The 25,048-nt window shown below is 39.9% G+C and overlaps 1 protein-coding gene across 1 annotated transcript in view; it reads left to right on the top strand.

The window, feature by feature from the left end:
• Nucleotides 1-20,821, top strand: part of LOC142203338 (store-operated calcium entry regulator STIMATE-like) — a 59,977-nt gene extending 39,156 nt beyond the window's left edge. The window contains exons 5-8 of the mRNA XM_075273968.1: nt 6,115-6,227; nt 9,517-9,600; nt 10,511-10,636; nt 20,163-20,821. Coding sequence (XP_075130069.1) covers nt 6,115-6,227; nt 9,517-9,600; nt 10,511-10,636; nt 20,163-20,201 — 362 coding nt within the window. The 3' untranslated portion in view covers nt 20,202-20,821. The remainder of the gene's footprint in view (nt 1-6,114; nt 6,228-9,516; nt 9,601-10,510; nt 10,637-20,162) is intronic.
• The last annotated feature ends 4,227 nt before the right edge of the window (nt 20,822-25,048 follow it).

The raw sequence follows: 25,048 nt of genomic DNA on the forward strand, positions 1-25,048 counted from the left end.
CATATCAAAGGCCACCTCAACGTCCTGGCAGATCAACTAAGCAGGGGACTAGTAACAACAGCCGAATGGTCTCTGTCCCCGGAAATTTTCCAACAGCTCACCAGGATATGGGGTCTCCCCGAGGTGGATCTGATGGCCACCCAACACAACGCCAAGGTGGGACGATTTTGCTCCCTGTACCGGGACGGCAATCCCTTGGCGATCGATGCCCTGTCAATACCCTGGAGCTTCAAACTAGCATATGTTTTCCCTCCGATTCCAATGATTCCCAGGGTGTTGGCGAAACTCAGGCAGGACCAGACATCGGCCATTGTCATCATGCCGTTCTGGCCGAAAAGGGCATGGTTTACCCACCTCATGTTAATGAGTCGAGGGACCTACTGGAGGCTTCCGTGTGTCCAAAACCTGGTAACTCTAAACAGTCAGCTCTGCCAGGATCTGGACAGGTTCAACCTCACTGCCTGGAGGTTGACCGCACCGTACGTGGAGACAGAGGATTGTCCCTGGCCGTCTTAAGAACATTGGCCCACTCTAGAGCGGACTCAACCAATCGTAGTTACCAGAGGATCGCTCAAGTATTTAAGGATTGGGGAGCCAGGAGACAGTGTGATACATCTTCCGTTGAATCAGTCCTGGAGTTCTTACAAGAAGGGTTGGACAAAGGATTGTCCCCAGCCACCTTGAGAGTACATGTCTCGGCTTTGTCCGCTCTATTGGGGACTAGACTGTCTCAGAATCCTCTTATAAGGCAATTCCAGAAAGGGGCCTCCAGGCTCCGACCCCCGGTACGGCCTCCGGCCCCCCAATGGGACTTAGCTGCGGTCCTGCAAGGGCTATGTGGCCCTCCATTTGAACCCCTAACAGAGGTGGACTTCAAGTACCTCTCTTGGAAAGTGACCTTTTTGCTGGCAATCACATCTGCCAAGCGAGTAGGTGAGCTCCAGGCCTTGGCGGCGTCAGAGCCATACACAATCTTTTTTCCAGACAGAGTCCAGCTCAGGTTTGTTCAAGGCTTTCTGCCCAAGGTTCCGTCAGTGGAGAATATAAACCAGACTATAACCTTGCCCACCTTCTTCCCCTCTCCTTCCTCGGAGTGGGAGGAGAAGATGCACAGTTTGGATCTTGTACGAACACTGCAGATATACCTGGACCGGACGGGCCCATTCCGCAAGTCAGAAAACCTACTTATCAATTTTTTTGGTCACAACAGAGGTGTTAAGGCGTCCAAACCTACCCTGTCAAGGTGGATCAGAGAAGCCATCTCAGTGGCCTTGCAGACACAGGGGCTGCAGGTTCCAGAGTTTTTGCGAGCCCACGCTACCAGGTCGGTGGCTGCGTCCTGGGCAGAGAGGCAGTCCCTCTCAGTAGACCAGATCTGTGCAGCTGCATTTTGGTCTTCCCACTTGACTTTCGCCAGGCACTATAGATTGGACTGGCATACCTCCAAGGCGAAGTCCTTTGGTTACTCTATCCTGACCTCTGCTTGTCAGGATCGCCCTCCCTAGAAGGGGTATTACTTGTTAAATCCCCATCTTGTGCTGCTGTTTGGGCGTAGGGGGAATGGAAGATTATGTAGATAATCTGTTTTCCCTTAGCCCAAACAGCAGCACAAAGCTCCCTCCCTTTTTTCTTAGTAAAGGATAAGTTAATTATAGTCTGTATGGTACTTGGAGACTAACACAGGGAGGGGGAGGTCTCCTGGACCTTTTATGGGAGGGTAACTTGTTAGTTTATTAAAAGTTCCACCTGTCCTAACAGTACACAGGGGCAGGAATACCCCATCCCCATCTTGTGCTGCTGTTTGGGCTAAGGGAAAACAGATTATCTACATAATCTTCCATTTTGTGCTTCAGTAAGTCAGTAAAAAGTAGTTAGGGGAATTCAAATCAATAAAATGATAAGGGTGCCCATACTTTTGCACCGGTCAAATTTTGGTTTAATGCATATTGCACATTTTCTGTTAGTACAATAAACCTCATTTCAATCCTGAAATATTACTGTGTCCATCAGTTATTAGATATATCAAACTGAAATGGCTGTTGCAAACACCAAAATATTTAGAACAAAAAATGATTAAGATTAATAGGGGTGCCCAAACTTTTTCATAGGACTGTATATAATGCAAAGTGCAATAAGGCAAAACCGCAATTAAGCTAAAAGTAAAATAATATAACAACATGTAAGCATTGAGTACTTTTAGACAAGAAAAAATGGCCACAAAGTAGATTGTAAGAGACTTAATCAGCGGCAGCAGAGGTTAAACAGCAGGTCTATCATATTAATATATGGAAGTACAGCTTACCCATGATATAAACCACGTTAGTAGAAGTAGGAGGGCAATAAGAGGAACCGCCGCCAGTCTTATATGCCACCGTTTATTTGCTGCAGTAGTCTTGTAATCGATGGAATGGACATCATCATGCCTCGACTGGCTTGGATCGGCGAGGGTGCTGGAACAGCGGGTCATTCAAAAGGCGATTACAGCTTTTATTATTATTACTGTATCGGGTTTTCTGGGAATAGGCAATTTCAGTCTCAGAAACTCACTTTAAGTATATGGGCACCATGAAAGCCAGTGTAATTCATGTTGCTATTTATTTTAAAGGGGCTCTATCATTGGGAAATCGTGATTTTTAGATAGTGATATGCCTGAATAGCCTTTAAAAAGGCAATTCAGGTGATGCTACTAGGTTTTGAAAAGACCCATTCTGCGCTTTGAAATCTCGAGAATGCGCAGTAACGCTCCATTCTGAGTGCTTCTGCGCTTGTCCGAGCACCATTTTCTTGTAGCTGCCTATAGAGCAGCATACTGAGCAGTTCTATAGGTAGCTATTGTTTGTTAAAAAATAAACTCCCTACATGATTAGTATTAATGATGGAAAGTTTCCTGTTAGCCATTGTTTCAGATGTATTTGACATTTTTCCCTATGGTAAGCAAGCACATAAGAGAACTTCCCTTGGTAATAATATTATGTATACCTTTTGTGTGTAACTATGCAGGATACCACATGTTGACAGCTCAACAAGGGGAAGCTTTAACGTAGAAAGCAAGGGCAGCTAGACACAAAATTTACTAAGACATAATGAGAAATGAAACTTGTCTCAGTATTACATCTTAGAAGTTTATAAGGTAAACATAGTACTTTAATTAAAAATGTATCTACACTGAAAATATTTAGTCATCATTTGGATCAAAGTTTTCTTTGCTTATATAGCAAAATGTCTAAGTGAAGATTACTACAGTAAACGGAACCAAAAGCTGAAATGACTCATATAGGCAGAATAAGGTGGCATCTTCTTTCACTTTGTTCTCCCCACATTTGCCCTGGTTTCTTTCAGATAATGTAGTTCAATTTGTTTTTGTTAGGAAAGATGTTGGTGCAGAGAATAAGTAGAGTAGTTTCCTTTGGCTGGCAGATGCAAGAGGTTGAATCTGGTTGCCATGGACAGCTAATCCATATTTCCTTTTCACCAAATTTTGATACATCTTCTGAAGGTGAGAGATCTTTTGGATTATTGATCTCTTTGTGAATAGTAAGTAACATGAATGATTTACCCATGGCCCAGCGGAGGGGTGGGGTTGATGAACAGGGTTTTCAGGAGCAGGGCAGGGTTGGTACTAATAAGAAAACACAACAAAGTGCATATTTAATTATTACATTTTCATACCTCCCAACCGTCCCAGATTCTGGGTCCTGTCCTGGTTAGCGGGAGGTTTGTCCCAGTTTCAACTTCTCTGCAGACACAAATGTGTTAAATACAAGAATGGTAAAGCAGGAGACGTCTGCTCCCTGCATTACCAATCAGCCCCTGTCTCTACTCCAGAAGTAGTAGGCACGATGTGATGATGTCACTCACATTGCTCCTGCAGCTCCCTAAAGATACCGGAAGCAGAGACTGCAGAGAAAATCAGCAGAGAACGGGAGTAGGTGAATATTAGGTTTTTTGTTTGTTTGGTACCAGACGGGGACTTTAAGCTATGGGGGCAGAAGGAGGAAGACATTAAATTGTGACTATGACTCCACTATTTTGGAATCCTGTCTTCACTCGGGCGCATAATGGTGCTGTGTCTACATGATGCAATTATGTGAGTGGATTGGTTCTGCTATCCTCTCTTGGTTGGTGTATGAGCAGCTCCATTCCTATATCAGGTCTTTCTTTGGGTCTTCACCCTGCGATGTAAGTGTTGAATAGTGTTCCTAAGCCCAAAAGGGGTACCTCACTGCCTCTGCTATATGTGTAAATTCCTACAGAACAGTTGCAATGGAGAAAGAGTTGTCTTTTGTCGATAATGGAAGAGGGACCTCGGGGTAGTTTACAATTAGGAAGAAGTCCTAAAGATTGAGTATGATCCTAAAGATCTGTTATGCCTGTTGCCTCTCAGGTCAAGGGAAATGAAGACTATACAATTCTATCTAGGAGGTAAATATGCCAAATTGATGTTGAATGTATGTAGCCTGGGTGCCTTTGATGTGTACTAGAGATGTGGGGGAAATAAGGGTACCTAAGTACATGTTTCTTGGAGATGCCTGAGTCTTAGAGACTTCTGGTCCAACGTCTTACAGGTCTGTGGCATTTACACTGAATGGATCCTCCATAACACCCCACAGACGGTGCTTCGCTCCTTGTTTGCAGCTTTTCTGTCCAAGATTAAGAAGGGCCTTCTGCAGCATTTTCTCTCCATGCCTGGTTGATCATCCCACACCATTGGAAGATCACTAAATGCCAGTCTATGTCTGAATGTCTGGAGGAATTACTCTGCATTATGCACAAAGGAAAATGAGCATACAGAGGCCTTCTTGCAGCTTTGGTTTCCCTGCAGGAATCTATGAGTAAAGATAATTTCCCTGCTCTCCTTGGCTGAGGGTCTGCTCTCTGATTGCCATGATGGATAGAGGTCTACTGACGGTTTAGGTTCCTTTCTGAGCTCCCCTTTCTGTCTCTTTCTTCCCCTCTCTGATTTCCCCACACACCCATTTTTCTTCTCTCTTCCCTTGCTCTCCCCCTTTCCCTTCCATCCCCATTTTCCCTCTTCTCTTTCTTTTTCCCTTCTTGTTTTCTTTGATTTCTTCCTTCTGTGTGTGTATGTATGTATATATATATATATATATATATATATATATATATATATATATATATATGATGCATTTGATGGCGGTGGTAGATTTGATATGTTATCATCGATTCCATTTACTCACGTTTGCTTTCATTACATACTATGTTGCTTTTGCTTTTTGTATACATGTATATTGTACGAAATATTGTACATATGTTTATCAATAACCCAAGATTATACCTTAAAGTCTATTCTTTCATTAAGGTGACATCAGATAGCAACATACATTAGATGTGTGTGAACTCTGCAATATGTGTTCCTACCTCACCAGTAACATTCATTGAATTAATCTTATCCTTTCCAACTCTTAGATAAGGGTGAATAGATAATTTTGGACAGCTTTCTGTGCAGATGGATATAACAATGGGGTAACTAAATGGAATAAGAACACAGCTTTAAACAAATCAGTTTCTAAGCTCTCTTGCCTCAAACAAATATACAAATTCTTGTTTAGTTAAAGGATGGGCCCAGCAGTTTAATGTACCACGCATATGAAACTCTCAGATAATTTAAGTAATTCTTCTCTCATTTCCACCCATATCCAAGTTTATAGATTTTCCATCTGTTAAAAACAAAACTGCTGTAAGTTTCCAAATCAAAACAACTTCCTTTTGGATAACGTTTTTTTCTTAACCCATACACCTATTTACCCGACCTACAGCAACATAAGTTTGTGATCTACTATAATAGCTGATTCATAGTCAGTATGTATCATATAATAAGACTAATACATACAAAGGCAAAATTGCATTATTCCAGTTAATATGAATCATAAAATACTTACATACTATAAGGAAAAATAGCATTACTCCTGTTGTGAATCCACTATCTTATTTGATTGTCAGCAGTTTTTGCTTCTTAATGCGACCTAGATGAGTAGTTAGTGGTTCCTTTACAGTTAGATATGACCTGTGCTGATCTTCTACTACAAATATCGTACTGTTTGTTAGGTTATGTATGATTTCTATGTACTGATCCAACATCTTTTAATATTCTAGGGGACCCTCCACAAGCAGCTGCATGGCTAGGCCAATGTGGGCTTTATCTGTTAATAATGATTGTTGAAAAGACCATTATAAGCCTCATTCTGCTTATCCCAGGATGGACAAAGGTAGGCAGTCATGCACATGTGTAGAGGCAGGGGTCATGGAATAGTTGTTTGTGTGTGTATTCACATAACTAGGATGGGTTAGCACTCTAACCTTCAGATGAAGATTGGTGGCTCGGTCTGTATAGTGCCAGGTACCCCGGTGGCAGAGATATTCACCTGCAGTATGGACTGCTGATTTGTTTTTCTACTTATGTGCAAGCTTCATGGTGAAAAAGCAGTTAACCACTTGGGTACTGCAGCCAACAAGTCTAAGAGACTAAAATATACAGTGTTTCCTGATCTATTTATAGAATGTGTGTATATAGTCAGAATGGCACACACTCTGTGTTTATTCATTCTGCACATTGAATAGTGAAAAGTACTTCTGCTTACATAATGCCCTGTTTATTGTCAATTACATTAGGCACTATGTGTAAAATAAACTCTTGTAATGCTAATAAAAATGAACATACTGACATGAAAATATTTCTGTACCTCCAAATATAATCAATGTGTCATGAAGGGTTCATGCGATACATTGTATACAATACTGGTGTAAGTTTAGCCACTGTAACTATAAAAGGAAATGATCTTTATTAACATATCTATAACTTATCTATAAATAAAAGTCACTTTACACACGTCATAGCTTACATTTCTACTGAAGTGATGAAAGATCCCATTGATGTGTATATTACCGGACAGAAAAGTGCAACAGGGCAAGATAGTTAAACTGAAAAAAAATGTTTAAAGTTACTTTAAAAAAAAACTAAACTGTCACAGGGATTCTATCATTAGAATCCATTTTTCTACAAATACGATGTCATTATAGCCTTTAAAAAGGCTATTCTTCTCCTAATTTTGTTATTCTGATCCACGCCACTGTTACTGAGTAATTTCTTATTTCTTCCTTATGCAAATGAGTCTTCAGAATGCACAGGGGGTGTTCCCCCTGTGCTCACCGAAGACTCTCCAGCAACACTTCTGTCTTCTTCTGGTGATGCCTCTCCTCTGCGTCATCAGCCGACAGGGCATGTCCGTTAGGCCATCTACCTGTGGCCTCTTACAAGAGCGTCCGTTTGGCCACAGGAAAATGGCTGAACTGACATGCGCAGTCAACTCTACCGGCTGAAGACGTAGAGGAGAGGCGTCAGCAGAAAAAGACAGAGACATCACTGGAGCGTCTTTGGAGAGCACAGGGGACGCTCCCTGTGCTTTTTGAGCACAGAGGGAATTCCCCTGTGCTTTCTGAAGAATCATTTGCATACAGAAGAAATAAAACATTTCTCAGGAATGGCGGTGCGGATCAGAATAACAAATGTAGGAGAAAGCATAGGCTATTCTTACATGGTATTTGTAGAAAAAGGGATTCTAATGATAGAATCACTTTAAAAAGTTCTGCTCGTATTCTATTGAAGCGTCTAATAGTACAATATTTTCTTTACAGCTTCTAATAACCCCAGGCACCCAATATCTTTAAGTAAAAGCATGTAAAATCTACTAAAAAAAAAAAAACCTCTTTATGTGGATTTTCACAAAATAATAGTAATAAAACAATGGGACCTTGTTGGACCATATAAGTGAGTGGGGGAAAAAAGTCACGTCTACGTGAACAAAAAGTATGACAGAGTGTAGAATATAACCCCCATGTGGGGAAGCAAATAAAACCACATACGCACTTTAAGGCAGACCATGCATTTGCAGTGGGACTTGGGATGCATTCCATCTCATCCCTTTAAAGGAAGAATGGGAAGAGATACAAAACCCTTGTGTCCTTCTGTGTTCTCAAGAAAATGAGGTATTCACACATAAATTAAAGCTCCTGTACCCCAATGCAAAATATTGATTGGAGCCATCTTTGGGCCTCTTAAGGCTGCAGGGCCAGGTAGCGGTTGCCACTATTCACACTTACTGCTAGAGTATTAATCGTGAGGACAAGGTGTCATAGAAGAAGAAAAGATTAAAAGTTAATCTGCAGCTTTTTAAAAGTGGGATATGCCTCATAGAGAATATTGTACGGTCAGGCCTTTTTATAGAGGACAAGTGAGATGTTCAGTAACAAAGTGAAGTTCTAAATATATGAAAGCCTTAAGTTATCTGAAAGTATCTAAGTAGTCACAGTGGGCATCAATCAGTGATGTCCAGGAAGTGTCAGTATGACTAGACTGAAGCCGCTCCTCGCCCACCGCGACTACTTAGGTCATTTTCATATGACTTTTTTATGCTTTCACATATTTATAACTTCACTTAATTGCAACAGAAAGTTTACAGAGGGGCAGTAATGGAAATGTAAGTATGTAATCCTGCACAGGATGGGACAGTTTTATACTGGGAAAAAAAACACCTGGCAGGTTCCCTTAAAACTGTCAGCTAGTTTGTTTTTTATTCTGCGTGCAGGTTTATTTCAATACTCATAGTAGATTCACAGGTGATGTACTCGTTGTGTTAAACCTCTGTTTTTTTCTGTTTATTTATCTTTTTATTGTAATGATTTTCCCAAAAAAAGATATTGGTTCAGATTGCCATTAATCTTAGAGGGGATGTCCAGGATTTAAAGCAAACTCTGGGGTGACCGTAAAACAAAACAAAAAAGATATACTCACCACATCCCCTTCCCCCCATGGTCCATTGTCCAGTCATGGTTCCCTTTGTCTCCTATTCTGGGACTCTGCGTGCTACAAGTGGAAAGGATCACATGACCACTGAGACCAATCAGTGGGCACAATGGTCACTGCAGAGGGACCAGTGACTTCACTCTCATATGTCACTGGTTCTTTACCAATGACTGCTGAGGCCACTGATTGGTCTTAGCAGACACGTGAGCCTCTAGACTTCCTAAATGGCGAGTTCCAGCACTTAAGAGACAGGGGACCGAGAATGGACAATAGGTAAGCGTGTTGTTTTTTTGTTTTGCTTTTTCTCGCCCATACACACCATTGTCCTAAATCATGGACAATCCTTTTAAACCTGGCTGATCATAGGTTCCTTAACCATAAGTAATTGTTAATGGCCTGTATAAAGTGAATGAATGAACCATATATGTAAATCCCTTTTAATAGAATACTGTGTTTTTACATGTAAGCTATTTGGGCCCATTCAGAACTAAATCTATGAGACGCCTCTCTTCTGTGTATGTGACCTTGATTGTCTGCGGTTATTGTTCTGCTCTCCATCCTACTGTGTAATATGTTATTGTATCATTGCTTTAACGTTTCAGTAAGTATGTGTGAACTCTGGCTGGGAAACCTCTAATGTGACAGCTCTGTTTGTATAATGTATATCCTCTTGCTTTGTATTTTTCTCTGTGCAGCTTCAGGAAATTCTGCTGAACTACATTCCAGATCCCAAGTTGGAGCTTGTCCTGGTCATGCTGGTGGTGCCTTTTATAGTCAATGTGAGTGCAGCTCTTGTGATGCCAACCTAGTTTCCTTTTTGAGTGTATTGTGTCAATGATTTTATTTTTTTTTTTTAATTTTATTTCACTTTTTGTCCTGGGAAACTTTTATGTTGGAATCATTATGTTTACCTTTTATCCACTTTTATCTTAGTTAAATTACTTATAACGTGATGCATTTGGTTATAAGTCATTGTATTTGAAACAACTTTATTACAGTGTTTGAAAGAAATACACATCATGCTGGCGGATGACGGAAAACACTGATATTGCTTCTTCAGTACATGAGCAAAATAAGGCTGAGACACTCGCATGAGCTAAACACCATGTCCCGAGTCCTTGCTTAAACCTTATATGGTGGCAATAAGAAAATTGTTTGTTATAGCTTAAACACAGAATGTTTATACAGAGAAAGTCAAATTGACCATAGTAGATATTAAAATATAATAGAATAATAATACGGTAGATATTAATAATTCGCTCCACTACTTCATCCCTCACTTTGAGGGCTTCTTTTTTATGTATATGCTGAACATTAGTCAAGACAATGTAAAATGACCTCATAAATACATAGATTCTAATAATGAGAAGATTTTAGTACCTTTACATTGGGTTAGGCCCAGTCATATTTTTTTTCCAGTAATGAAAGACAGTTGAAACATCTGCAAGTCCTAGAATTATTCAGGTGTATATAAGATTGACAACTGAAAATGACCGCACAATATTCAGATAGAGGATTCCTTCTCCTGAATTGACCTGATTCATTTGCTAGATTGTAAATGATGTCTGTTGCTGAAGCTACATTGTAATGTCCGCTCTCTGTAACAGGTATTTATTTATGTAGTTTACTTCTATATCGCCTTCATATGTCACAGATATTTATACAGCATGTTGTTTCCTTTCTTCCCAGGCTATAATGTTTTGGCTGGTGGACAGTTTAATAATGAGAAAATACAAAAGCTTAGTGGCGGATAGTGGTCTTAAAAACAGTGAAGCTGCAGATCGTTTACCATCAGCAATCGAAGAAGAAACACAGGTAAGACCAAATGAGTTTTCTATTATATGAATGCTACAATGTCTGCAATATTTCCTTATTCATCCAGTACGTAACAAGGGCTAGTCCATCACGCTACTGCAAATCCAGTAGAAAGATGCTGCCCCATATCAGCTAAGTAATCTTTACTAGGCTAATAATGATGCTTCAGCTTCAAATGAGGTTACTTGAGAAAGGCTTCAGTTCAAAATAAAGTTACGTACATGCTACTTATTGCATTCATGGTCTTTTTTTTTTTGCTCATAATACCCCCTACAAAGCCCCATTGTTTTTCTGGCCACTCTCTATTTCTGTTGATGGGCAGGTTGGGTATGGGGGGGGGAGTTCTTTTATTAATTTTGGTGTTATGTCCAGCAATTAATACCCATATAGTCGTACTTGCAACAGTCACCAAGTACAAAATGTCAAATGCCATCCATAGCGTATTTGATTGTCTCTGTGCCACTGATAAATTTGGTGTTTTTCTTTTTATAAGCTATCCTCACATTTAAAAGGTACCGCCCTGGAAGGTTATAGCTCTGATTCTCCAAGTGGGTGGAAACCTTTTGTGTTTTTCTAAGAAAATAAAAAGTTCTCACCCACATGGAGAATCAGAGCTGCTTTACATATAATATTCCAGGGGCCATATCTTTTGAATGGGTGGATGGATTTTAAAAAGAAAAACATCAAATGTATGTTTTTTAGCATGTTCTATTTGGTGTCAGATCCTCTTTAATGCTTTCTCCTTTGTGTGGTGTGTTTCTACAGCATAGTATAATGATATTAGGGTACATTTACAGTTTGTTACAGACTTCCCAGAGATGTTAGCCCCCAGTTTGACCCACTGTTATCCTGTACAGGGTGTGGGTCAATTAGTATTATTGTAGATCTCTTGTCTTTTAAGGTCTCCTGACGAGTACCAGTATGTTACTGGATGAAATATGTATTGGGACAGGGTATATTAGGGGCTCTCTGTGAGGGAGAGTCTGGATACTGCCTTTGTTAGGGTGGGAGCTACATTTGGGGCACAGGGTGAGCACTTTATGGTTCAATAGGGTCAGTATGTGGAATCTCCCTGGTTAGTGAATTCTGCGGCTATGGTGGAGTCGCCCATTTTGTTGTGGAACGTCTTTGTTTCTACCAAGTGGCTATCACTACAGTGGGGCTTGAATACCCAGCTTTATAATCAGGTAATGATTATACTGTGAGTAGCCAACCCCAAGATTTTTTGCAGTGGGTCTTCTAGATGTAGTTGATCAATTTTGTGGTTTTTTTTGTATATAACGTCACATTTATGCCTTCTTTGTTCTCTATAATTACACAGACTGCAGTTGGGAGAGAGACTGATCTCCTGACCACTATTCTTTTTACAGTGATGTATTACAGTAGTAGCGGCCGGGATCAGTAGTCGTCTCTCCTGCCTACACAGCAGCAGGGGTCATGCTCTTGCTACTCCTGTGTAGGTAGTAGGAACAGTCACTAATCCCTACCAGCCCATCAGTGTAAAAGGGACATTGAGTCAAGAGAACAGTCTTGTCTCCCAGTTGCTGTTAAGGAGTTAAGGAGGCAGGAGCTCTAACAGCTGGTGGAGGTCAGGATTCGGACTATGGTCTGTGAGTACCCTTGTTCTTGATGAAGCCTTGAAGTATTGCTTCATTCATTCCAACATTAAAATTTGTCATTTATTTGCCGATACATTAGTATATAAGATATGCCATAAATGTCCATTCCTGGGATCCCTTACTTGTCTGTATAACACCAGTTCCTTGAAAACCTTGGTGCTACAAGCAGATGCATCCAGGCGGAGACTAAATACAGCAATGGCCATGCACGTGTATATGTTCCATATTTTGTTTTTCACAAATACAGTAGCTATCTAATTAAACCAAGTTCACTGATGCTAAAAAGAAGAATACTTGCTGTACATTTGTACATTTTCCTGACATTTCTGTGTGAGGCTTTGCTTTTTCTTCACAGAAGTAGTTCAAGGCTGTGAGCAGGTGTTAGTAAAAATGCAGCCAAGAAATAATGAGTCACTAATGTCCATGTCCTGTCCTTCTAGACGTTCCACTTCCTATCCATCTCCCTGGAAAGTTTAGCCGATTACAGAATAAGACGCAATTATGACAGGAGACAACTTTCCAGTATGTTGTGATTCTTGCAGTGTTAAAAAGCTGCTTTACATAATACATCTTAGATAAGACTAGAATATAATATACAGGATATTCTAGTACTGTAACTTTTTATTAGAGGGTTAGTAAGGTTTGCAACACATAAGTGCGTAGCTTCATGATCTGTTTATTTAGGCATAGGCAGAAACAATCCCTTTTTATACATCTACCAAATTTGTCCTCATTTAATGAAAGCAACTTCCTTCCTAGCTCGAGTCATGGCAAACAGTTACCCATATGAATCTGATCCATTACAGATGACTACTGATACTGCTTTTTAATAGCCCCTTTGGAGCCTTTTACCATCACCACTTATTGGTAGAGATTTGCATATTTTTATATATTGTACAGTTAAAAACTCTTCAGTACTCAGGATAAAACGTTCCTTTGTGCTGGTGTGAAGTAAACCGCTGGCTATGGGGTCATGTCATGCACATCTGTGTCATGCACTTGTTGGATATGTGGCACATTCAGTCAGGTTGGAGTTGGTATTTTTGCATCTAAAATGATCTGTATCGTTATCTGCTCGACTTTAAAAGGAATTGTCCCAATCCACCCTCCTCTCTAATGCAGAGGGTGCTGGTGGTTTGCTGGTCACTATATCTACTTAAGAAGAGTCTACCAGCACCAAGACCACTTTTAAATCACTTCTAGGCTCTTGTAGGGCCAGACAGTGTTGTACTGAGCATACATTTCTTGTATCAAAGTACATTCTTGCAGCTGAGAAATTCAACTTTTCTTATTTATTGATTTGTTCATGTGCTTAATGGTGCCCACACACTGGAGTGCCATCTTCTTTTGTGATTGCTGAAAATGGCTATGAGACCACATGCTAGTGTTTCTGTTTTTGGAGCAGTACTGGGTGGCAACCATCAAATTCAACAGGTACTCCAGCAGCTTTGGCCCAGCCCTGAGTGCACCAAACAGTTCATTGAAATAGGCTAAGGCCCCAAGTAGCGAGCCACAGTGAAAAAAAAATATGGAAAAGAAATGCATCACATTTTTTCCCCACATCGTTTTTCACAGAAAGTCCGCAGAGTTTTCCTCTGCGGACTTTGTCTCCTTTATATCCATACGGAAAATGCCAGCATTTTCCACAAATGTAAGTATGCTGCAATTTACAAAATCGCAACATTTTTTGAAATCACAGCACTTCTGCTGGCAGATTTTTTTTTACGCCATTTGTGGATGAGATTAGCCAAAATGCCATTCACTTTGCAGGTACTGTAATATGCAGCATTTTTTGCTGCAGCGTTTCTTCAGCAGCCAAAACGCTGCATATTCGCAGCATGGGACCCTGGCCTCAAAGTTGAGATTTTGTACAGCAAGATAGGATCCCTTTAAGGTACTATTAGTCACACACTATTTTTTTTTTTAGGTACCATGTCGGAATAGCCTTTAGAAAGGCTATTTGTCTCCTATCTTTCCTTTCTTCTCCGTGCCGTCGTTTGCCTACAGTCCCTGTTTTTCTCGGTATGTAAATGAGCTCTCTCGCAGTACTGGGGGCAGGCCCCAGCACTCAAACAGCACTGGGGGCGTCCCCATTGCTGCCAGAGAGCTCTCTAGCGCCGCCTCCATCTTCATCTACAACGAGGTCTTCGCCGCATCATCTTCCGGCGGCGTCTTCTTACTTCTAGGCCTCGGGCCTAGAGAAAGCCGACTGCGCATGCTCGCGGCCACATGAAAAATGGCCGCTTCCACAGTATTGTAAGTGGCCATTTTCTTGTGGCTGGTGGGCATGGGCAGTCGGCTTGCCCTAGGCCCGAGGCCTAGAGGTAAGAAGACGCCGCCGGAAGAAGACTGGGTGAAGACCTCGTTGCAGATGAAGATGGAGGCGGCGCTGGAGAGATTTCTGGCAGCATTGAGGACGCTGTGCCAAGTTTACCAGAGCAGGAGCCATTGTTTGTAAATCTGTGGCTAATAAAGGAGGCTTCCAAATAATGGACCATCTGTGACCTCATGCCCTAATAGTGACAGGCCGGTTGGGATAATCTCTTTAGTTAAACTTCTTTTTTTTTTTTTTGCTAGGAACAGGTGTATCAATTTTTGAGGTGTAATTGGCAATAGTTTAAAGGGGTTATTCGGGAATTTGGGATTTATGGCCTATCTTAAGGATAGATAAATCCCAGGTTAAAATCTTATGCAGATAAGACAGTTGGCACTCTAGAGACAGGTACTCAGCTCTCAGAGCACTGCTCTTTTTTCTCAACTATGATGGGTGATGCAGACAGGATATGGAAGAAGTGCTCCAGGCAGATGACATCCAGCCCCCAGTGAACCAACTGCCTTATATCTATAAGACATAAAAGTTGTTTTTCTCCAAAGTTACAAAAAAATTATAAGTTTATCACTGTAATGTGCTTTCTACGTGGTGAAGATAGCTGAATATGCTTGAGGTATGTGGTAGACTCCCTTTAAAATCAGTTAAAGGGGTATTCCCACCTCACATACTCAGCAGTCTTCACTCCTGTAAAATCTTCTTTCTTCCTGGTTTCTTGCATCATTTGGTGGGCGGGGTTTCACAGGCAACCTGTCGTTTAGCTCCGCCCTCAAATTCACGTGTAGCTCCGCCCACCCACATTGAACTATGAAGTACAGGCAGCAGCAACTCCATTCTGTGTTACATACAGAGACTGCCTGTCTCTGCCATAATGAACACAATTGAATGAGCTAGCCTGATAACTGGGAGAACAGAAGAAATGAAAGCAGCTCCTCTATCTGAGTGCAGGACCTAGGTCACATGGTGTAGACACAGGATTAGCTAGATACACAGGCTCCTCCCTGCACTTAGCCCCTCCTCCCTCCCCCCTGAGCGCAGGCAGATACATCATTTGACTCAGGAGCAGCTAGGTCAGGGCTGTGGCCACAAAAAATTGAATAAAGTAAGATAGTGGACAGACAAAGCAGTTTTGCTGAAGCAATGTATTTAGGAAAAGTCTTACATCCACATTAACAAGCAGTATAGATAGGATCCTTGTGATGGGACAACCCCTTTAAAAAATATAACCTGTTTTATTTTCTTATTGTAGTTTTTTTTTTCAGTTTTCTATACATGACTATGTGGATTGTCATCTGCTGTATTATTAACAGCAGTTTAGTGAATACTTTACAGCATTCTCATGGTTATATGTAGCAATAGGCTGGAACCAACTCATTGTTGTCTAGGGGAGAGATTGTACATAGCGCAATAAGCTGTGACATTATCTATTGTCAGTAGTGGTTGCAATTAAGGGTCAGTAGTGTTATCTATACAGAGGTCTTATATTTTATTGTAATACTGTCTGTTATGTATTGTCAATGAGATGACTACTACAAAGAACCCTTATATAATTGAGGAGTGTCAGCATATTATTATGCGTAGTGGTCAGAGTGAAAATTGCAAGATTTTATACTTTTTTTTTTTTTTTTTCCTATATGAGATATGTATATTGCATATTCCTATATGCATGAGAAAATACAACCTCAAAATGTCTTGCATAATATATTTAACAAAAATTTGGTTTATAAAACAGGTCATTTTCTGGTGACACATTTCAAGGGAGTCTGACACCAAAACAATGTCTTACGTAACCATAAGCACAGTCAAATATCTGGGGTCACATGAATAAAATGCTTATTTCTGCTTCCCGAAGGAAGACTCTGTTGCTGAGATATTGCTCTCATTACACCAGTTACCGACCTGGTATGGCAGACAGGACCAGACAATGTACATGTCAATCATAGAAGGCAGGGATGTATGATCTGGACACTGGAAAACATAACTCTGTGCCCTGAGATCAATGCTGATGCCATTTTTGCACCAAATAGCTCATTGGCATATCACAGTAAAAGTTAATATGTCAACCATGGAAGGACAGATTAGGAAGCAGAAAAAAGCCTTTTTTTTAGGTAAATTGGCTTAGGCCCGGTTCACATCTGCGTTCGGGTTTCCGTGTGGGGAGTCCAGGGCCTAAGTGACTGCCTAGAGTTTATTAAGGACTGATGTGGTGACTTCTGGTAACCTTAAGATTTTAGCAAGTGCTTTCAATTAAAGCTAATCCTCATCCTTACAAAGTACGTTACAGTAATGTCTGATACATTTAGATGAAAGTATCATTGATGTTTATGTAATGCTGGTAATGTGGTGTGTGTTTCTTCACACTACTTAATAAAAGAAATACTAGATTAGTAATACAAGACTGGCTTTATTCAATGACTGATCAATTGGTGGTCTTTATATGATCTTTTACAGTACTGGAAAATTCCTTTAAAGCTGAACTGATACTAACAAGTTAATATATCATTTTTTTTTTAGAAGTTATTGCCTTTTAACCTCCATTAAAAGTGACATTTTCCAAATCTTTAGATCAGATTTTGTGAACACGGAGAGAATTATTCCGCACACTGTATCCTCTGAATGTATCCCATTGGCTTTCTCAACTTCCGTTACTGACCTTTTATTCTCAAATTCTCCTTATTTCCTTATCCACACACAATGGTTCTCCTCAGATCAGTGTTTTTCCTTCAGTTCCCATGGTAATGCACTTCCAGATTGTTATCTCACTGCATACTAGTACAAGTATCTATGTCACGCTCCTTCATTTTCCACTTTCTATGACCATGATCTCATCTTGTTATAGCCCATACATCTGCACTCTAGTGCTATAAGGCTGGTTTATACTTTTGTCGCAACTTGAGTAACTATAGCTATCCTATTTACCACGCAGTGATGGAAGATCCTGTCTTGTTACTTTGTTACAGCATTTATTCTTTGTAAATGTTTTATTGGTATTCTCTGTACTGTAAACCATAGGACATGCACGCTCATGAACTGCTTATCTAATAGGTTTGGTTGCATCTACCATTTTCTGAAAGTAATTCTTGAGGGCAGTCTTGGAATGTTATTTCAGTCTTGTGGAAATAATTTTATGTTACAAAAGTTTTACAGCTCTGCTTAACTCAGAATTCCATTTTCCCATGCCAGAGCTGTAACGTAATAAAAGTGCAAGTCATTAGGCGTGCCAGTTCGTCCATGGTTGTTTTACTTACTCATAATAAACCGTTTATAAGAAATGACACACATTTATATTACAGTGGGTTTTGTCTGACCCCATGGTTTTGGAGTGGGGCTTATAGAATTTCATGGACTGGTCCCTGCAAATGATAGAAGTTTCAAGTTAGTAATGTTCATACATTGACTACAGGGCCAATCTTGTGGTAGTGCTTATAAGGAAAATATTGCCATTTTATTCATTTATTAAAACCAAACCATGAAATCTATTACTTTTTTTATTGTGTTTTTATTTTATTTTCATTTCATTTTCTGTACATGATTATGGCGGTGTCATCTTGCCCGAGCTTCTCCTATGCTCCATTTACAACATTTTTGGTTATACACTGTACAGTATAGTCATGGGCTATAAGATAAGATAAGATAATCCTTTAATAGTCCCACAATGGGGAAATTTCAGTGATACAGTTTCATAGATGGTACAGTAATATATAACAAGAGAGAAACTTGTACAAGCTCATGGCAGATAGAGAAATACCAGGAATCATAGCAACTAAAAAGAAAGAAACACAGACACACTGCAGAGTCATTTAGTTCTTTGTGCGGAGTGATGTTAATAATACAGCCTGACCGTGGTTGGAGGACACGAGGAGGGGGGTCACAGCATGTAGATATAACAGGCAGAAACGTTTTTTGCAGAGGTGGGTCATATGCAGTTATCATGATAATATGTGGTAGTTCTTTGGTAAGTATTGAGATCTCATGCTCAGCTGATAGTTCGGTATCTTGCATCAGCGTTATTACTATTGCTATAGACAGCAATAGTCTGGCGTTGACTTATCGAGGTTTGTGGGAGAGTTTTTTCTAGACATGCTCTGTACAGGGAGAATGGGGTAGCTGTGACATTTGGGTCACTATAGGTGTTATCTGTAAAGGTGTGATCTTATACTGTGATTCTGTCTGTCTTGTTTGTGATGTAAATGAAATCACTTTTTTAATTTAAAAAAAATCATTAATTCTTAAAAAAAAAAATAATAATTATATTTCTCTGAAAACTTGGTTTAAAAAAATAGGCCAATTTGAATGACACTTTTCCTTTAAGGCTTAAAGCATTTGCCAAAGCGAATTTCCTATTGTTTGCAAAAGGGGTGCTGGCTATCAAGTAATTTCTAAAAGCATTCTTTCACTTGTAGGAAAATGATGGTGAACAATAGCAAGTATAATAAGTCGTAGCAGAGCTGTGCCATATTCCATAACCAGTGCACATTAACTTGGAAAATATGGTTGATACTACATGGCAATTTTGAGAGTATGTAGAAAGTAATCCAGAGCAGCACGGTGTATAAACCTTCAATAGGTAAAGGTGCAACCCTCCAGGATCCAACCTCAAATCTCACATAGAATGTAAGACATTGGCAGGAACCTAAATCCTTCCAAATCATCAAATTCTTGTTTTGTTTACATTTTACGCAGATTCCATGCCAAATTCCTCTCTGTGAATGGACCTTAAATCAGACGCACCTTCCTCTCAGGACTGCACCAGCTTGTATCTGGCATAGATTTCAGGGATCATTTATGGCAGGAAATTGACATAAATGAACATAAATCTAGTGCGCTCCCTGTGTCACATCCTCATCAATGAAAGTGGCATAGGCAGTGCAAAACAGAAAAAAAGCTTTTTCTGCCTTGCATAACAGATAATTGGCGTGCAAGGCATAATAAATCTGCTCCATTGTTTTCTTTAAGAATTACGTTTTTTGGGTTTTAGGGGGGAGTTTTGATAGTATGCTATAATGCTAGTGTTAGTAGCTATGCCTCGCTCTGTGCACCTCGATACCTACCTTCTAGTTTATTTCCTTTACATGATGATGTGCATCCATATTGACAACACATCACCTGTCTACATAGTCACTCCCATTATACATGATGCTTATTGTGGCCCACTGAGCAATAACCAGTTTGTGTTCTGCGGATATTTGAAGGCCACTAATTAAAAGTAAAGACACGCACAATTGTTATCATGAATGTTCTATCCCAGCTATTGACCCATATAACCGAGCAACAATTGATAAAATGCTTGTTGTTGATCCCATCTTTTTATGCTGACATAAAAATAACTTTTTGTCATCAGCGCACCTTCTTCTGTAAATAGGGTATACGCTGCTTATAATAATGTTACGTGTAAGAGATTTGGTCGAAATAAATTATATTTGCAATATTAAAATGAAATAAAAATGTTAGATATTATATATAAACATTTGAGTCTGCTTCACTGTGAAAAGAAGACCTAATATGGCGTGATATATAATAAATTGTCTCATTCTTTCCTTATAAACATATGACATCTTTTGTTTTTGTCTTCTTCTAGGCTTTGCTTGGCCCGTCACCTGTTCGTACATATTGTTAACATGATTCATATCTGTCCAGTTCTCTATGAAATGCTGCATGTTGTTTGCTCTTGTGATCCTCACTTCTGGCATCTGTTCCTCAAATCACTAGGACAAACATGCAGAACTGCTCAGAATATGCAGTGAATGAAGAACATGTCGAGCACAGTACCAATAAACTGGTATTCAGCATATCCTAAGGCTCAGGGACTGTTACTTCCATGTTAATCGCTTATTATGATGTATTCAGTGATAGTTTTTTACTATATTTTATCTTGTTGTTAGTCTTGTTAATACTTCAGTGTACCAAAGAGTAAGCGGTTTAAGCTGTTGTTTAAAAAAGAAAAAGCCTATGAAGATGGCCATTGTATTTCAACATGCAAAATATATTGCTTCAACCACCCATTTTATCTTGGCTCTGGTTTATATTGGTTCCATAATTCTGTTCCTTTCCGATTTCCATTGACCCTGGTTTGCTAGTCCAGGAACCTGTAATAGATCCTTTGAAGTTGAAACCTTGGCATCAATGTGAACAAAAGCTATTGCAAAATATTACGTGTGCCAAAACCGAATCAAAGCTATTATTGTGGCTCAAGTTTATATTTGTATCTAAAAAATGCTATAAAATAAAATACCTAATATACACCTATGATGGTCTTTGGTCTGATATTTTTTGCCTTGTATAAATCTATTTCTTACATTTGTTAACTGTCTCCAAACGGTAGGCTTACCCAGTTGTATATAATGTGCCAATAGTCATGGTACTTGTAGATAAAGGCTTGAGCAAGCCTTCTTGCACACTTATCTTGTACACAATGTTACACATCATGCAGCTTTTGGCTGTATTCAGTTTCTTAGCTGCTGGGCTGTACTTTGATCTTCGAAAGGAGAAATTAGCTTGAGCAAGGTGGTTGCTAATTTAACAATTGGCCCAATAATAAAGATCATTTATCTATGAAGTATTTGAATCTACAAACTACAGTCTTTGCTCTGTTGGGGCATATTCTTTGTTCATAATAGCCCTTGTAAGTAGATTGTGGGGTGGGGATTATGAATATAAGCTATAAATACGCTAGAATCTAACAGTTCTTATCAAGTCTATTAGAATATAGTTCATTACACTAATTATCGATAAACCTTCTTGAGCTTATTAATAGAGATGAGCAAGTAGTACTCGATCGAGTAGGTATTCGATCGAATACTACGGTATTCGAAATACTCGTACTCGATCGAGTACCACTCACTGTTCGAATGTAAAAGTTTGATGCAGAACCAGCATTGATTGGCCGAATGCTATACAGTCGGCCAATCAATGCTGGTTCTTCTCCTACCTTTAGAAGTCTTCTCCGTGCAGCTTCCCCGCGGCGTCTTCCGGCTCTTCATTCACTCTGCCAGGCATCGGGCCTGGGCAGAGCCAACTGCGCATGTCCGCTTGTAGTGCGAGCATGCGCAGTCGGCTCTGCCCAGGCATGATGCCTGGCAGAGTGAATGACGAGCCGGAAGACGCCGCGGAGACACTGCAAGGAGAAGACTGCACGGAGGATCCAGCCTGACCCTCACTCGTGGACTTGGTAAGTATAATTTGATTGAACGTTGCCTACCCCTGAAACGAGCATTTTCCCCCCATAGACTATAATAGGGTTCAATATTCGATTCGAGTAGTCCAATATTGAGCAGCTACTCCAAACGAATATCGAACCTCGGAAATTTTACTGTTCGCTCATCTCTACTTATTAACAGATACATAAATTTGCTAAAATGCAAAATAAGAATCCCAACCCTGTGTCCTTGTGCATATTTTGTCCTACTGTCTCAATGCTAATTCATTGCTTTTCAATACAGAAATACATCTGTGGCTGCTAACAAATGATGGTGTCAAGTGATCTACTCGATTCATTAAACATATATTTATTATAAGCAAAAAACGTATGAATATTCAGCTCACCATATAAAGTCACTAGAGATAATTTCAGTCCTGAGAGCTGGAGAAGTCTGCACGGACTCCAAGCAGTAAAACCTTTGATGAACGATGAAAATTTTTCTCTCCGCTCCAATCAGGCAATTCAAACTAATATATAAAATTTAACTTTTATTATCATCCAGTAATATTAAAAAAAGCTACATAGTAACTTTAGGAAGTAGGTAAGTCATGATGACTGAGAACAGCAGCAACAGACAGTCAGGGTCAGAATGTATATCCATATAAAGTCATAAAGTGAACATACACTAAGGAGAGCAACCCATGATTGAGTATAATTTAGCATTTGAAGAGTCATGTTAGGTTTTGGTTGGACCTTAAACCATAACCAGAGCATATAAGGCTGAAGTGCCACCATGCATAAACGCACATAAATAGTTAAATCCTTTACTCAGTAACATTCAGGATTTGCCCTCATGTTTGCTGGCCTGCTGAAGAATTTAATAAAAGTAAAAAGAGGTAAAGACAGATTGATTGGATCATTCTCCTTGGTTCAATGAACCAGAGGTACTTGGCACAAATGGAATGATATTTCTTACTTTAGTTCATTATCTGGTCAAAAACTTGCTACAGGATTTTTTCTCTTTAAAGCATTTTCATAAATATTTTGGTTATTAGACTATTAAAATAATAGACGTGACTTTTTACTACCACAGGAGTCTTTCCCTGACGCCTACTTACTTCTAATGTCTACCTTCTATAGCTATACTCCTTGCTACAGTCTGATTTCTGCTGAGAATCTTATGGACCGAAATGTCAATTTGTATCTAAACTTAATAAAACTTGGAGTTATTTGCATGTTATTTGAGAGTGCCAAAATTCTTCTTTATATAATCCTCTCACACAGGCTAGGGGAAATGTATGCCCTCTCCCAAGATGGTGATAGTCGGATCAGCCAATAGCAGCATTGTGGGCGCAAATCCATTGATCTATGGCCACAGGTTAGTGATTGGCGCTATACACAGACCGACCAATAGTGGCCATTACATGAAGCTTTAGTGTGTGAGCTAACCTGACCCCCACCCCCTCTGGCTGATGATTAGGTAATAACCTCTAATCAGCAACAACCACTTTTTGGGGAACGTTTTTGAAAAAGTTTTTGTACCCCCTGTACCAATAAATAGATATATAGTCTTTAGATAGATAGATAGATTTTAGATAGCTTTAGCAGAGGTTTTTTTTTTTTCTGTAGTACATTTTTATTCTTCAGTTACTTTTTTAGCATGCAAGCAATGTCCTTATGTCCAATGTCCTGTGGCAATGGTACCAAAGATGACCCATTCCTCCATTTTTTCCTCCTCCTTCTCATCCAGTCATGAGAGACCCCCAAGGGGGATAAGAAAGGACACCATTTATTAGTGTGACACCTACCCTGAAAAACCTAGCCTGTGTATAAAGGGGGTTTAATGTCCAGAATGGGGACATATATGGGAAGTTTCCACTGTTCTAAGACTCACGGGCTCCGCAAATCAAACATAGTACCTGAAAACTGTTACAGCAAAATCTGCTCTCCAAAAAGTCTTCTGTCCCACTATGTGCCCAAATAGCAGTTATCATCCACAAGTGAGGAATTGCAGTGGCCAGGAGAAATTGCTTAACAAATTGAAAGTGCAGTTTCTCTGTTAGTTCCTTATGGAAATGAAAAAAAAAAATAGAGTTAAAGCAACATTGTAAAGAAAAAATACCTTGATCAATTTCTTGAGGGGTTTAGGGTCCAAAATGCCATCACATGTTAGGTTTTCCACTGTTTTTGCACATTGGATATGGTACCCGTTGTGCTGCGGAAAAGACTGTGTGGAAAGAGTTTTCCTCTGCAGACTTTCTGACCCTATTGTGCCTATACGATAAAAGGCCAGTATTTATATAGGTATAATTGACATGCTTTCCTGCTGTAGATTTTTTTCCGCCAGAATCCCATCCATTTTGTAGCTACTGTAAAACACAGCGTTTATGGGTACGTTCCCTTAGCTGAATCTTGAGTAGAATTTAAAGTGGAACTGAAGTCTGCCTCCCTTTAATTTCCATGGGAGGCAGATGCTGATTTTTTTTTCACCCTTTTTTCTTGCATGGGATCCCACAGAAGATACAGTAGATGCTGATAATGACACAGCGAAGAGGAGGCAGACCATGAGAGCTCATCATTGAAGGGGGCGTGAAGATAACGGCCAGGAGGAGGGAATGAACAATCTCAAGGTTATGACGCTGTGTATCGTATCGTATGTTATGTCTTGTGTATTGCATATATATGTGATTCCTTACACTTGCATGAGTGATCTGTGCTGCAAATACAGACAAGAATAGGACCTGCTCCGTATTTTGCAGATTAGCTACTATTGCCGGACGCTGATCATTAAAAACTATAGACTTACGTATGTGGCCATAGAAATGAATGGATCCATATAATATCCACAATTACAGACAATGTACTGAAAACTACTACAATCGTGTGCATGGGGCCTTAAGGTATGTTCACATGGAGATTTTTGCAGGTGCATTTGAGGCGGAATCCGCCTCAAAATCCGCCTGTAAAAACGTCTCCCATTCATTTCAATGGGAGTCAGTAGCTTTTTTTTTTTTTTTTTTCCCACAAGCGATTTTTTTTTCAGCTAGCAGGAATAAGAAGCAACATGCCCTATCTTCCCGCGTCCGCAGCTCGAGATTCACTCCCGATTAGGCCCATTCATTCGGGCCTACTCAGGAGCGGGATGCCGATGCACTGCATCAGCATTCCATTGCGGCTAGCTGCGCGGAAAAGTCACACGGCAGAAAAGGTTTCCACCATGTGAACCCTTAAATTGGGATCTGAAATGTCCTTGTGGTACTTTTTGGGATAAAGTCAGTAGTGGATTCAAAGGAATTGAACATGTAAAGAAAGGGCTCATAGTTCTC

This window comes from Leptodactylus fuscus, chromosome 5 (genome assembly GCF_031893055.1).
Source record: "Leptodactylus fuscus isolate aLepFus1 chromosome 5, aLepFus1.hap2, whole genome shotgun sequence".
NCBI lineage: Eukaryota > Metazoa > Chordata > Amphibia > Anura > Leptodactylidae > Leptodactylus > Leptodactylus fuscus.